Source organism: Mobula birostris, chromosome 5, assembly GCF_030028105.1.
Source record: "Mobula birostris isolate sMobBir1 chromosome 5, sMobBir1.hap1, whole genome shotgun sequence".
In the NCBI taxonomy this organism is placed as follows: Eukaryota; Metazoa; Chordata; class Chondrichthyes; order Myliobatiformes; family Myliobatidae; genus Mobula; species Mobula birostris.
The window spans coordinates 64,872,110-64,888,291 of record NC_092374.1 but is presented as its reverse complement, the minus strand read 5'-3'; the positions used below and the strand labels follow the sequence as shown (position 1 = coordinate 64,888,291).

At 41.0% G+C, this 16,182-nt stretch overlaps 1 protein-coding gene across 2 annotated transcripts in view; it reads right to left on the bottom strand.

The window, feature by feature from the left end:
• Positions 1–7,516: 7,516 nt before the first annotated feature.
• Positions 7,517–16,182, bottom strand: part of snx30 (sorting nexin family member 30) — a 108,614-nt gene continuing 99,948 nt past the window's right edge. The window contains exons 9-10 of one of the 2 annotated variants that reach the window (XM_072258186.1): positions 15,892–15,949; positions 7,517–13,862 (exon numbers count right to left, since the gene is read on the bottom strand). In XM_072258186.1, coding sequence (XP_072114287.1) covers positions 13,855–13,862; positions 15,892–15,949 — 66 coding nt within the window. In that variant the 3' untranslated portion in view covers positions 7,517–13,854. Of the gene's footprint in view, positions 15,950–16,182 lie in introns of both variants that reach the window. The other variant, XM_072258185.1, reaches the window with a different exon arrangement.

Genomic DNA, 16,182 nt, shown 5'->3' with positions numbered 1-16,182 from the left:
AAGAGGGCGAGGCTTCCCTTATTCATATGTACTGGGTTTGTCCTAGCTTGGAGAAATTCTGGAGAGATGTCTTTTTAACTTTATCCCATATACTTAATTGCTATTTGGAACCTAACCCTCTGATTGCTCTTTTCAGCACCTCGGGAGAAGTTGACAAGCATCTGAGTCCAACTAAATGGCGTACATTGTCTTTTGCCTCGGCGTGCAGTCCTTAGGTGGAGAGATGTTGTCCCACCCACTCATGCTCAATGGTTCAGAGACATTATGTCCTGCTTAATCCTTGAAAAGATTCATTATTCACTTCTTAATTCGGACATAAAGTTCCAAAAGGTGTGGGGACCTTTTCTTGAATATTTTCATAATTCCCATTTAGATTAAGAGTTCATCCCTCCTTTTTTTCTTTTGTATTTAAATTCCTTACTTCCAGCTTCTTTCACTTAAGATTTACGTTTTTTTTATGTGTAAACATATTATAGCTTAGGTAGTATACCTTTATATAAATACCTTTTCATAAATACAGCTCTGTGGTGATAAAAGTTCTGATTAACTTTTCTATATATCGTAAGGTTGGCTGATCCTAACTGACCTAAGACAGGGAATGCTTTCTGGGATTAAATGTCAGGAATTGTGAAAAACTGAGTTTAAATGTATTTGGTCAATGTGCGTGTAAACTTCTGACTTCAACTGTATAAGCCTTTCATTCTCAGATCATTCTCATGAAACACACATAAAAGTTCCTTGTGAACGCAGCAGGCCAGGCAGCATCTATAGGAAGAGGTACAGTCGACGTTTCGGGCCGAGACCCTTCATCAGAACTAACTGAAGGAAGAGCTAGTAAGAGATTTGAAAGTGGCAGGGGGAGGGGGAGATCCAAAATGATACGAGAGGACAGGAAGGGGAGGGGTGGAGCCAAGAGCTGGACAGTTGATTGGCAAAAGGGGTATGAGAGGATCATGGGATGGGAGGCCTAGGGAGAAAGAAAGGGGGAGGGGGGAAGCTCAGAGGATGGGCAAGGAGTATAGTGAGAGAGAGGGGGAGAGAGAGAGGGGGAGAGAGAGAGGGGGAGAGAGAGAGGGGGAGAGAGAGAGGGGGAGAGAGAGAGGGGGAGAGAGAGAGGGGGAGAGAGAGAGGGGGAGAGAGAGAGGGGGAGGGAGAGGGGGAGAAAATGAGAAAATATATATAGGTGGGGCATGAACAGAAGTTAGGGAAGTCGATGTTCATGCCATCAGGTTGGAGGCTACCCAGACGGAATATAAGGTGTTGTTCCTCCAACCCGAGTGTGGCTTCATCTTGACAGTAGAGGAGGCCGTGGATAGACATATCAGAATGGGAATGGGACGTGGAATTAAAATGTGTGGCCACTGGGAGATCCTGCTTTCTCTGGTGGACAGAGTGTAGGTGTTCTGCGAAACGGTCTCCCAGTCTGCGTCCGGTCTCACCAATATATAGAAGGCCACATCGGGAGCACCGGGCACAGTATATCACCCCAGCTGACTCACAGGTGAAGTGTCGCCTCACCTGGAAGGACTGTCTGGGGCCCTGAATGGTAGCGAGGGAGGAAGTGTAAGGGCAGGTGTAGCACTTGCTCCATTTACAAGGACAAGTACCAGGAGGGAGATCGGTAGGGAGGGATGGGGGGGACGAATGGACAAGGGAGTCACGTAGGGAGCAATCCCTGCGAAAAACAGGGGGAGGTGGGGAGAGAGGGAAAGATGTGCTTGGTGGTGGGATCCCGTTGGAGGTGGCAGAAGTTACAGAGGATTATATTTTGAACCCGGAGGCTGCTGGGGTGGGAGGTGAGGACCAGGGGAACCCTATTCCTAGTGGGGTAGTGGGAGGATGGGGTGAGAGCAGATGTGCATGAAATGGGAGAGATGCGTTTGAGAGCAGAGTTGATGGTGGAGGAAGGGAAGCCCCTTTCTTTAAAAAAGGAGGCCATCTCCTTCGTCCTGGAATGAAAAGCCTCACCCTGAGAGCATTCTCATGAACCTTCTCTGAACCCTCTCCTATGTCAGTACATCCTTTCTTAAACAAGGGGCCCAATCACTGCTCACAACACTCCAAGTGAGACTTTACCTGTGCCTTGTAAAACCTCAGCATTACATCCTTGTTTTTGATATTCTAGTCCTCTCGAAATGAATGCTAACATTGCATTTGCCTTCCTCACCCTTGACTCAACCTGCAAGTTAACCTTTAGGGAAATCTGCACAAGGACTCCCAAGTCCCTTTGCACCTCAGATTTTTTAAATTTCTCCCCATTTAGAAAATAGTCTATGCTTTTATTCCTTCTACCAAAGTGCATGACCATATACTTCCCAACACTATATTCCACTTGCCATTCTTTGCCCATTATCTTAATCTACAACCTCTCTTCTTCCTCAGCACTACCTGCCCCTCCACCTATCTTTGTATCTTCCACAAAGCTATCAATTCTGTCCAGTTTTTTTTTTTGCGGGAATGGGACCTGCTGTTGGGGCTTCACAACCGGCCAGTGTAGCTCGGCCTAAGAGTCAGGCTTGGATTCGGAAGCCTAGGATCTCGGGGCTCTGGAAACGGGCAAATCAAGGGTCAGTATCATGACAGGAGACCCGTGTCGTCTGGGGAGTTGGGATGTCTGCAGCTGTGTGCCCAGTTTTTCGGCACAGAGCTTGAAAAAGTGAGTTGTTTGTTATGTCTCCCCGCTCGCTGGGAAAATGGAGACAGCCCTTTCTCCCTTTTTAGAGAGAGAGAACCTGTAGTATGTCGAATACTAAGTGAAACACGAAGTCTTTGGGGTAACTGCAAGTCTGTGTCTTTGCTATTGCTTTGCTCACGCTTACGTGCTCAGTGGAAGTGTCTATGCTTTTTTGCCAGTGGGGGGGGGGGGGGGGAGGGATTGTTGCTTGCTGCTGCTTACACACAGGAGGGGGACATTGGGGTTCTAATATTTAATTGTTGTTCATTCTTTGTGGGCACTCCTCTGTTTTCGTGGATGGTTACAAAGAAAAAGAATTTCAGGATGTATATTGTATACATTTCTAACATTAAATTGTACCTTTGAACCAAATCACTGACATACAATGTGAAAAGTAGTCCCAACGCCAACTACTGCTGAACACCACTCAGCACTGACAGCCAATCAAAAATGGCTCCCTTTATTCCCACACTCTGCTTCCTGCCAATCAGCCAATGCTTTATCCATACCTGTAGCTTTCCTGTAATACCATGGGTTCTTATCTTGCTAAGCAGCCTCATGTGCGTCTCCTTCTCTCATATTATTTGCTCGCTTACCTTCATATTTAAAGCAACACACACAAAATGCTGGAGGAACTCAGCCAGTCAGACAGCATCCGTGGTAAAGTGTAAAAGTCTATATTTTGGGCTGAGACCTTTCTTCAGGAATGAGGGGGAAGTGGAGAAGAGATGCCTGAATTTAAAGGTTGGGAAGGGGAAAGAGGTTAGCTAGAAGATGATAGGTGAAGATGATAGATGATAGGTGGGTGGGAAAGGTTAAGGGCTGGAGAAGAAACAATCTAGCAGACAAGGAGAAAGGGAGGGTGGAGGGGACCCAGGGGGAAGTAATCGCCAGGTGAGAAGTAGTAAAAGCTCAGAGTGGAGAATCCAGGAAGTGGGGAATTTTTTTCCAAGGAGAGAGAGAAAAGAAACATCTATATTCCTACCGTCAGGCTGGAAGGTATTCAGATGGAATACAATGTGTTACTCTTCCACCCTGAGGTTGGCTTCATGTTGGCACAACAGGCAGCCATGGATTGGCACATCAGAACAGGAATAGGAATTGGAATTAAGATGTTTGGCCACCAGGAAGTCCCGCTTGTGGTAGATAATGCGGAGGTGCTTGATGAAGTGGTCTCCTAATTTACGACAGGAGGCGGCTACAGTGGGAGCACTAGACACAGCAGACAACCCCAACAGATTCACAGGTGAAGTGTTGTCGCAGCTGGAAGGACTGCTTGGGGCCCCTGAATGGAGGCGAGGGAGATAGTGTATGGGCAGGCGTAGCACTTAAGCCATTTGCAGGGCGAAGTGCCTGGAGGCAGATTAGTGGGGATGGACGAGTGGGCAAAGGAATCTCGAAGGGAGTGATCCCTGCAGAAAGCTGGTGGGGGGTGAGGGAAGTAAAGGCATGTTTAGTGGCAGGGTCCCTTTAGAGATGGCGGAGGTTGCAGAGTGTGTGTTGGGTGTGGAGGCAAGGACTAGTATGATGGTGAGATGGGATAAGTGCAGATGTACAGGAAATGGAAATGTGGGTGAGGTCAGCATCAATAGTAGAGAGGGGGAAACCCCATCATCTGAAGGAGGACAACATCTCTGATGTCCAGGAAGGGAAAGCCGCATCCTGAGATGGTGACTGAACTGAGAAAAGGGAATAGTTTTTTTAAAAAAAAGAGATAAGATGGGAAGAGGTATAGCCCAAATAACTATGGGAATCAATAGGTTTACAAAAGATGTCAGTTGACAGTTTGTCTCCAGAGATAGGGACAGGGAGATCAAAAAAAGGGAGGGAGGGAGGTACCTATCAGAGATGGCCAAGTGAATTTAAGGGCAGGGTGGAGGTTAGAGGCAAAATTGATTAAATTAGTGAACTTAGCATGGATGCATAAAGCAGCACCAATGTAGTCATCAATGTAGTGGAAGACGACTTGGGGAGTAATACCAGGGAAGGCTTTGAACATCGACTGTTCTACATAGCCAGAGAAAGGCAGGCATAGCTTGGGCCCGTGCCTATCCTCTGGTTTGGAGAAAGTGGGACAGGCCGAAGGAAAAATTGTTCAGGGTGAGAACCAGTTCTGCTAGACAGGAGATGGTAGAGGTGGAGGGGGATTGATTGGTTCTTATGTCAAAAAAGCAGGCCTTCCTGATGGGGGATAGAAGTGTATAGGGACTGAACATCCATGAAGATGAGGCTGTCAGGGCCAGGGAATTGAAAGTTACTGAGGAGATCGAATATAAGAGTCATGAGGGAGATGGGAAGGGACTGAGCAAAGGGGGACAGAATAGAATCAAGATACGAGATCACGAGATCGGTAGGGCAGCAGCAGGCTGAGACAATAGGCCTACCCAGACAGTCCGGTTTGTGGATCTTGGGTAGGAGGTAGAAGTGAGCAGTGCAGGGTAAGGGAATTACAAGTTTGGTGACAGTAGCTGGGAGTTCTCCAGGGTGACTGAGAACAGTAATAGTTTCAGAGACAGTTTTTTGATGATATGGAATGGGACTCTTAAGGTGTAGGCATGAGGTAGTGACTAAAAGTTGTCACCTGGCCTGAGCAAGGTAGAGGTCAGTGTGCCACACAACAATAGCAGCCCCTTCATCTGTAGCTTTGATGACAAGGCTGGGATTGGTGCAGAGGGGGTGCACGGCAGTGTTCGGAATGGGTCAGGTTGGAGCAGAAAGGAGTGTTGAAATCAATCATCAGCCATTAGATATGAAAAGACCCAGAGCAGACATAGAACCAGAATGGAGTGTCCAAGAAAAGAAGGTTGGAAATGAGAGTAGGGTTCATTAGTGCGGGGTATGGGATCCTTGTCAAAGGAGTGCCCTCAGACAGAAGCAGAGCTTGATATCATGGTGCGCACAGAACTCACATATTTCTTCTTTTCCCTCGAGATTTTTTTAAAATAATGTTGCCTTCTATTGGTTTTTAAAAGCTTCCCAATCCTTTAACTTCCCACTAATTTTTGCTCCATCATATGCCCTTCCTTTTGTTTTTAATGTTGGCTTTGACTTCCCTTGTTATGTCATCCACGGTTATGTCAACCTGCCCTTAGAGTACTACTATTTCTTTGGGATGCATCTATCTTGTGCATTCCAAATTGTTCCCAGAAACTCCAGCCACTGTTGCTCTGCTGTCATCTCTGTTAGTGTCCCCTTCCAACCAACTTGGCCAGCTTCTCTGTCATGCCTGTATAAATTCCCATTGCTCCACTGTAATACTAATACATTTGACATTAGCTACTCACCCTCTAATTGTAGGGCAAAAATCTGTCATATTATGATCATTCTCTCCTACAGGTTCCTTTAATTAAACTCCTTAATCCAGTTTATTACACAACACCCAATCCAGAATAGTTGATCCCTTTGTGGGCTAAACCAACATGCCATCTCATAGGCATTCTACAAATTTGAGGTCCAGCACCAACCTGATTTTCCCCAATCTAACTGCATACTGAAATCCCCCTTGACAATTGTAACTTTGCCCTATTGACATGCATTTTCTATCACCTATTATAATTTGTAGCCTACATTCTAGCTACTGTTCAGATGTCTGCATACAACTCCCAGACTATTTTTTACCCTTGCTATTTCTCAACTCTACCAACAATTCTTCATCTTCCAATCCAATGTCACCCCTAAGGTTTTAATTTCATTTTTTTTTAAACCAGCAGAGCCAGTCCACTCCCTCTGCCTGCCTACCCTTTCAACACAAATTGTATCCTTGGCTGTTAAGCTCCCAACAATTATCTCTTTTCAGTCACAACTCAGTGATGTCCACAACGTCATACCCGCCAATCTCTAACTGCTCTACAAGACCTACCTTATTCTGTATACTGCATGTATTTGAATACATCTTCAGATAGTATCACCTTTTTTCAGTTTTGTTCCCGTTACACTGCATCTCATCCCATGCAACTTTGCCCCATCATCTACCTGTTCTTTCTGACAGTCTCTCTACACACTACCTCTGCCATCCTCAGCCCCATCACCATTTCCCCATCCACTGCCAAATTAGTTTAAGCCCTCCCGAACAATGTTAGACAATGTTTGTCGCAAACTTTTACCAGTCACTTGCTTTTAAAAAAAACCCACCTCAAATAACTCTTTAATTACATCCCTTTTATCCATTACCATCATTCTTGAAAAGTCACTCCTGATCAACTCTGGTGGTAGGACATAACTTCTCCCAACCCAAAGCAGGAGAACACATTAAAGTCTCACATTTACAAAATAGGGAACAGATAGGAATTGCTCATTAATTATCTATTGTAAATAATTAATTGCTGAACTGTATAGGGCATCAAGACTGAATAGTTTTCACAAATGATATGTCTTTATCATGGTTAGTGAAGGTCAGTTTACTTTATCAATTTTGGAACAGGGTGTGAAGAGACTAACATTTAGCCAGTGTGGTTAAATTATTCTAGAGTAATTCAAAGACCTGAATTAATAACCTGATTAAAATTAAAATAACACTTTCATGGTAAGGAATTTAAATCTGGAGAGCTAGTACCAGGTATAATGATTAAAAATATTAGATTCCTATATAAACCCATCAGGTTTAAAAAAATACTGCACTTAACTGGTTACACCAGGTGTAATTCCAGACCCACACCAGTGGAGTAAAATTTCATCTGCATTCTGAAGTGACATAGCAAGACATTAACTTAGCAATAAATAGAGCCCTTATCAGCAATGGGCATATTCTGTAAGTGGGTGAATAAAAAAAGTCACATTTCAAATCCTTGTGAATTAAATTAGAAAACGGTACCATGTTGTTTTTAAATACATTAATTTTTATTAGTCAAAGTATTTAAAATCAATTGAGGTAAAGAAATGCAATATCAAAATTATACAGTTCATATAGTTTAGCCATGATCACTTAAAGTTTATACAATAACATTTTCACACAAATCAAATTGCTAACCAATGTACATGGAGGATCAAATTTCCTATGATGCAATTTTTGACACATTGCACATTAAGCCAAGTCTGTACACTTGTTAAAAGCTTTCACTGCAGACGATCATGCACTGAGAACCACACATCAAGAGTAAATGATTTACATAGATTTCAATTTTACATTAGTTACCAATTACAAAAGATGGCAGTATTTTGCAACTTTGAATTGCCAATCCTTTACAAAAAAGATTTAGAAAAATTGCCAGAAGCTCAATATTGTAGTTGACATTTACAGATATAGAAAATGTTCTTTCTGCAATCATTACCTCCTCAGTGAAAAAAGCCTATTTTAGAACTATACAATCATTAATTTCTACTGGTCACTGCATTAAAAGAAAGAGACAAATCTTCAATGTTTCTTTTAACCATCAAGTCATTTCCATTATTTTTCCTTGCTACTTTGTACTTAGATCAGCAAAACCAAGTATGCATTAAGAACAACTGATAATGATAGCAGTCAGCCAGTAGCAATTCATAAGCAAAGAACCAAGGAGAAACCCCAATGGCCTGTGATATCATCCATCAGAATCCTAGCACATCTCATCTTTGGCTTTAACTGCAGAGATTCTTACTGCCTAGAACATTTTAAATCAACGTGAAAATGCTGAATGGCCTACCATCCACAACCATTTAAAAAAGGTAGTAAGATTCGTTATTTATCTAAATTCCAGGGACTCCAGCCTTTCTGCTAAATCTTTCCTTAAAAAAAACCCTCATCTATTCTACTTTCATTACAGTCCAGGGCCAGTTGAGGAAAACTCAAATAATCAGCTTCCTTGGGATGTCAGTGGTACTAGATTAGCACATTTCCAGTTGCTAAACTGGACATTTGCAACATGTACATATTACCTTGTAACATGTTTGTTTAAAAGAAATAAACAATTCCAGTGAGCAGGAAGCTTAGCCTTGGCGGGTAAATAGATGCCTGCTGAGTTTAAACAGGAGCACAGGAAAAAGAACCAGGCAAATTTCAGATTGCTTCAATTACTCCAGGGCCTGGCTAAATTCCATACATCCAGTGTTCTTGATCATAACTCCACATCTGGCCCAGACCTGCAGTCACAGACAGGACCTTGCTAGTACACCATTAACAAGTCCACAGGTAACAGCAACTTAGTGTTTGTTAATAAGTGAAGCCTGAAGTTTCAGCATCTGATTGACTGCATACATTGTTCTGAAGGCTCTGTACAGTTGTGGCAAAACTTCCTTGTATCATGTACTCAATAAAGGGCTATTTTGTTTGCCTTCCTCATTTGATGTATCTGAATGCTAACTTTAAGTCTCACAATATTTCAATAACATTCTGAACTCTATTCTACCAAAACCAAAGACCTCAAATCAAAGTTACCTTACACCACAAGTTATTTTTAAAATGCAACTGACTCAAACAGCAGTCGTCAGCACTGATCCATTGGGCATCCTTCTAGTTGTCATCCTGAACATTACCAATTTATATTTACTTGCCACCTTCTGATAGTTATCCAGGTCCTTTTTTCATGTTCTCACCATTAACCGCACCTTGCGCAATGGAAATGTAAATTGTACTTTGCAAATATTACAATACTGTTTCAAGTTTTCATAATCTCCCTTGACTGCTTCATCCCCTAATAAATGTGTTAAACACCATTTCCTTTTCTTAACACTAGGACTGAAAAGTGGGAACATAATACTTACATAAAGAATTTCATTCAAGAATGTTACCAGATTCCAATATTATGGTTTAGTTGACAACACTTGTAGAGTATGAGGCATTCTAGACACAAAATAAAAAATCCTAGGCTATGGTTTTCCACAACCTTGGCAAGTTAAGGACACTCAACCACACAAAAAAAATTAAAAATGTGAAAATAAATCACAGATTCAAAAAAAAAAACACAACTTGGCACATTAATTGTTCCAAGCACAAGTCTGGCTGCATTCTTAATGACAGCCTCAACTTCCTAAAAGAGGTAGCCCACGTATTACAAATGCGAAAAAAGCAAGGCGATTTGAAATTGGGGACCATAAAACTAAGTCAATGAACAATCAGGTGCTTCACCTTCAGTTATACTATCAAGTCGATTCTCCAGCACTAATATGTTAAAGTAGCATTGGGTGTTAGCTTTGGTTTTCAAGCCAAGATAGAACATATTTTTCATAAAGTTTACTAAAAATAGCTGATCTGTTCAGTAACATTATTTATAGAAGTCTGTTGTATTCTATTTCCTACACCGCAGAAACACTTCATTATATGCAAACAACTCTTTGGGTCATGCTGCCATAGCAACAAGTCTTTCCTCCTACTTAATGAAGTTCAACTCCAAGAATCATTTCAATGAATAACCTATGCAAGGAAAAACAACATCAACTGTACCAGTGACACCTCCCTCCCCATCACTCTAAACAACTTTTATTCACACTTTGAAGTATGCAACACAACACCAGCAACAAAAGCTACACTTTCCCAGGTGAGCAGCCACAGTCTAACAGCAGCAGGTGTGAGAAGGACTCTGCAGAAAGTCAACCCCAGTAAAGCAACCGGGCCAGACAGCAAATCAGGTGGGGTACTCCAAGTGTGTGCACCAGCTCACTGACATCTTCAAAGAGATCATCAACACTTCTGTCATCCAGGCTGCTTCAAATCAGCCACCATTTCTTTACCAAAGAGCTCTAAACCTTCAAAGTGGATGTACAGAAGACATTCCCTTTGGTGAGGGAGTCTAGGACTAGAGGGCATAGCCACAGAATAGAGCAGCAGTTCCAAATTTTTTATGCCATGGACACCTACCATTAACCGAGGGGCCACGGACCCCAGACTGGGAACCCCTGGAATAGAGGGGCACTCATTTGGAATGGAGAGGAGGGCCGTGAATCTGTGGAATTCGTTGCCACAGGCTACTATGGAGGCAAGGTTATTGGGTGTATTTTTGATGTCAGAGCATGAAAGGTTACAGAGAGAGGAAGGAGAACTGTTTGAGAGGGAAATGGATTAGCCATGATCAAATGGCAGAGTGGACTAGATGGGACAAATGGACTAATTCTGCTCTCATGTCTTATGGTTTAAATATTAATGTTTGACAACACAAGAGGACAGTGTTGTAGAAGATGTGTGTAATAATGGCCTAATTCTGCTTCTATCTCCTATGGCCTTGTGGTCTAAATGAACGCCGCCCAGTGGCACTAACACCAATCAAGTACTTTGGATGGTTGATAATAGCACATATCAAAAAATCAAAAACTCCATTCCTACCACATCGTACACTCACCAACAGAACCGCTCTATGACAGATGCACCTGGCCCTGACACACCTAGAAAATGAGGACACCCAGAATGCTGTTTCTGGATTTCAGTTCGGCATTCAAAATATTGCCCACAGACTTCGGTGAACAACCTCCTACTCCTCAGTCTAAGTATACCACTGCTACTGGGTGTTGGACTTCCTAACAAGGTCAGATGCACAACCGTTCCTCCCTCCCTATCATCCTCAACACTGGTGCCCCCCAGGGCTGTGTACTGCTGTACACTCTGCTCACCCAAGACCACCCGAGCAACCACACTGTCAAATTCATTGATGATATGACAGTGGTGGGGTTCATCACCAACAGTGAGACTGACTTTTCAAAGTCAACAAGACGAAGGAGATGGTTATCGACTTCAGGAGAACTTGGTGGCATAGCAATGGAAACTGCAAGCAGTTTTAAACTCCTGGGAGTGCACATTTTACACAACCTCTCATGGTCTCAGAACATACTCTGCAGAGTCAGGAAAGATCAGCAATGCCTCTACTTTGAGGAGGTAGAAGACCGAACTTGTGTCTTTCTGCAGATGCACAGTAAAGGGCATCCAAACAAGCTGCATTACTGCTTGGCAAGGAAACGATGTTGCACCAGAAAGGAAGGATCTACAACAGGTAGTCAAAACTGTTCCATGCATCACCAGCATCAACCTACCTGCCAGCAAGGACATGTACAGAAAGGTGCTGTAACACCATGAAGGTTCCCACTCAACCTGCTCATGTACTGCCTTCCCCACTCTAATGAGGGAGGAAGCTATGTAGCATTCATACCAGGACCACCAGACTTGAAAACAGTTACTTTCCCCAAGCAGTACGGCTGATCAACACCTCCACCCACTAACCCACTCATGTACGCACCCAACCACCATTTCTTTATTTACTAATAAGTCACTTATGTACAGACACTTCTGTGCCTAGCATCACTATGGACATACAATGTATACAAGATATCTTAATGTATTTATAATTGTTTTTGAACATTATTGGGTTCTTTTTTTTAAAAAAAGCTCCATCGGATCTGAAGTAACAATTATTTAATTCTCCTTTACATTTGTATACAGGAAATATTAAACAATCTTGAAAATAGAATTTGCATTCTTTTAAATCTACAATTTTAATTTAACCAGCTTTGTTGAACTCTGATCACAAACTACCTTTACAAAATAGAAAGGATAAAACTAGAATTTTACCAGTTCAACATATATCTGCTTGAAAACCTAAAAAATGGGATAGAGTCAGTGCCCAGCACTAAACCAGATATAATTTCTCCATTATCAAAATTGCCTTATTAGTTCCTCAACAGAAGTTTTACTTTGTAGATTGTGCCTCTTACTGAAGTTGTCTCTATTCCATTCTACTTGTAAACTCAACTTCCTCATGCTTACTGGATTCCAGGCTTACAAGCAAAATATTCAATTACCACTCGTAAAGGGAAACCAAAGCAGGCATCTGAAAAGGGAAACCAATGCAGGCTTCCCCCACCTTATTCTTGGTGAGGAGTGGCTGGCTCTTGCCCAAACTGAAAAAGACTTAGAAATTTTCAGATTACACTGATAGCTCACTGGAGACAAAGGACTGCAGATATCAAAATGTGGAGCAAAAAGCAACCTGCTGGAAGATGAGTAGGTCATGCAGCACCCGTAGGAAGAAAGGGTTCAATCCAAAAGTTCTTTCAGCAGACTGCTTGTTGCTCTTGATAGCTTAGTATTACTGCTACTTTTGTTTTTAAATACACACCTTCAGTGCTCATTCACAATCTTTTAACATGGGAGATAACATAGCTTTAATGTTTCACAAGTACAGTACAAGTACTGATGAGACATTAAATAGTGCCAAGTGCTACCAAACAATCACAATTATGCCTGCCAGCAAGCAAGAAATTGGTTTATTATCCACTGCTTAACAGAACTCTTTGCCAGGCTCACAACCCATGTAAAATAAATTTGATTCCATAAATTACATTAGGAAGTGCTGCCCATTTAATGAAACAAAATTATTTTTGGAATGCTTAGTTTTCTTCCTCAAAGATTAGAAAGGGTTGACAGAATTAGTGAGTGCACACCAGAAATTTACTTATTCCTGCATAACAATAATACACCATTTGAAGGCAAATACTTGACCCAAAACTTTATTCAATAGTGTCCAAAAAAAATTCATAGATACAAATTAGATTACAATAAATGTTGGCAATAGCACCAAACTTGCAGGGGAAAGATGTACCAAATTAAATAGCCCACACTCATTTTACTAACGATCAAGTCCTTCATGATTTATCAAATGTTTCATGGTTTACAGTAAACAAAAGCACAACCTCAAACAATTGAGGATTACAATTGAATTTACCCCAAGATCCACCAGCAAAACAAGGGAATAAAACATTCAATGTCTCACTTCTAGAAACTAGTACCTTGCAAAACTGCAATAATCCACGTTGTAAGAATCCTTCAATGGAGTTACATTTAACGAAATTAGACACGTCTATTCCCTAAAGGGGATTATTATATTTGTTCCAACTAGCAAACACTGAAGAGATACAAACATTTGATTAGTTCATTTCATTGTTAATTTAAGTAATGAAAATGACCATCACTATTACACTGTGCTGGATATGGTAATTGCACCCAAACCCAAGCCTGTCAAATGGAACTTTACATTAGAATATTGCCTTGGATTATCTATACCTTTGTAAGCACAAGGGCCATTACAGCTATAACAGTAGCACTGATATTACTTTTCTCCCCCACAAGACAGAACTAAGTAAAGCCAACAAGTGACCCTGAACACAGTTTACACTGCTACTTGCCTATGCCATGAGTTTCCAATGGTTCATTTGCTCCATACTAACTTGCTGCAAGTCTGATCATTTTACTTAAATCATTCACTTTTGTTTCTCCATTGAAAACATTAAGTATCTGTGAAAATGAAATAAAGTTTTGGCACTTAAGCAAATCACTGCATACAAATAGTAATAAATTATAGCATGGCCAAATGACCCATTTACAAGCCAAGAAACATCAAAGTTTTTGCAAGATTAGTGTACATTGAGGCATCTCACTGGTGTGATAAAATAATGATCATTTAAGAATATTCTGCTATTACTCTTCTGACCAAAAAGTTATTTTCCTGAACTTTTTTAAAAAAAATGCTTCCTCCCCAAAAAAAAAACAGGCCTGTCCTGCAACTTTGGAGAACTCTGAACATACCATTTCGAACAATTAAAAGGGAACATTGATTTCAAGTGTACAAGCAAATTTCAATCAAATCCAAATTTCACACCCACTCCTCATAGCAGAACACCCAATAACTTTGTTTTTAGTTTCACACATTAAACTGCTCACAATAAGGAAATGCACAGGAATGGGTGAGTAGATAGGCTAAGTATCTCAATGGTACATAAACTTCTCTTGGAAAATTACCATGGATGAAAATATAAAAATGAAAACCTCGTTCTTCAACCAGACCCTTATTTTCAAAGCACTTCCACATATAATGAAATTCTCCTTCAAATGGTAGTTCAGTTAGAAGACCTTAAATATCTAACACAGAACACCTAAATAAGCATGAAACAGCATTGTTGATGCAGAAAGTACAAGCAGATTTCTCTTTTACCAAAAAATTAGTTAATGCAACACAACAGCACTTTCAAAAAACTGCCCATTGTTTAGTGAACTATCAATGTTCATTTCAGAAGAAACTGAAAAAATACACTGAGTGCAGTGATTCCATTACAGAAGGCATGAAAGCAAAGTGCAAATCATGCAACTTGGCCAGTTTTCCCCCTCACTTTCATAGTTTAGTACACTGAAGCCATGGAAACAAAGCACCTGGGGTTGCTAAATATTCAGACAGATAAATTTGCTTATACAAAATTTTCAATGCAACAAAGGCACTTTTGTACACTCATAATTACTTCAATTATTTGCTCCCTGGGTTATCTGATAGGTAGGAATACCTCTGCCTTTATCTGCAATAGTCACTCAAATCAGATACAAGTAGGTCTAATCAACAGGAGGAAAAAAAAATTAAGTGAGTCTTTTCTTCCTTTCCTGTAAAAATATCCATTATTTCAGGTAATTTGGAAATAACAAACATGACAATGAATGTGAAAATAACATCAAGGATTAGGAACTGTACAGAGAGAATGAAAATAAAAGATACTATACCCTCAAATAACATGAGTGAAGGATGGATATGTTTACCCTAATATTAATAGATGGAATGCTGTTAATTTTCAATTGATGGCCTCAAAAATGTCTCACATGCAGTGCACGGTGATGGAATCTCACAAATAATTAGTGTCCTGCTGCCATGGTCTGTCTAATGTGCACAAGGGAATAATCACATTTTACAAAATTAAGGTTGATTACTAGTGTAGTGATAACAATACAAAAGAACAAATCTTAAGTATCAGGTGTTTTCTCCCATTGGTCTAGGGGTTTTAATATAATCGCTCAATCCCCAAATCAAGCCTTGGGGCTTTCCAATGTACAGATATACTCAAACCTCTACAACCGAATCCACAGAAGTACCAGCCCATACCCAAGTGCACTCTGTTGGTTACATGGAATGCCATTAGACATCTATCAAAAATGCTTACATGTTACTTTTTTTTTTAAAAAAAGTACAGTTCATGAAACAGCACAACAGCCAAAGGCCTACATTATATTCTTCACCATTTGCAGTACTAGACATGGACCGCACTCAGCAGACCACAAAGTGAATTGTTAGATAATACTGGACAAAACAAAAACCTTCACTAAACAGAGCACACCTTCTGCAGAGTTTTATGTCCTTGTACAACATGGTATTGATATAGAGCCACACACAAAATCAACTGACTCTCCTGCCCCAAAGTGCAATATTCCAGTACTGAGCTGGGAAGTGACGGAGAGAAAGCCATCAGTGACCAATGCTAAGTAACAAGCTACAAGTGGTCCTCACTTTTATCATCCGGCTTCTCTTGTAGAAGAGGAATAACAGACTCCCATGCTGCAAGGCACTGTAGAACACAAAAACAAGTATCAAGATAAGTGCATGTCATGAATTCCAAATGAGAAAATGAACCTGCGCCCCAATTCAGAATTTGTCTCAAACTAGGAAGCAAGTCAATTACTTCCTAGAACAACATACGCAAGCAGCAGTAACATACCAGTTGTTTTTGCATGGGATATCACTAAGGCATAAATACAAACCACAAACAGTAGAAATAGGTGGTCGAAAGAATAGTTTTAA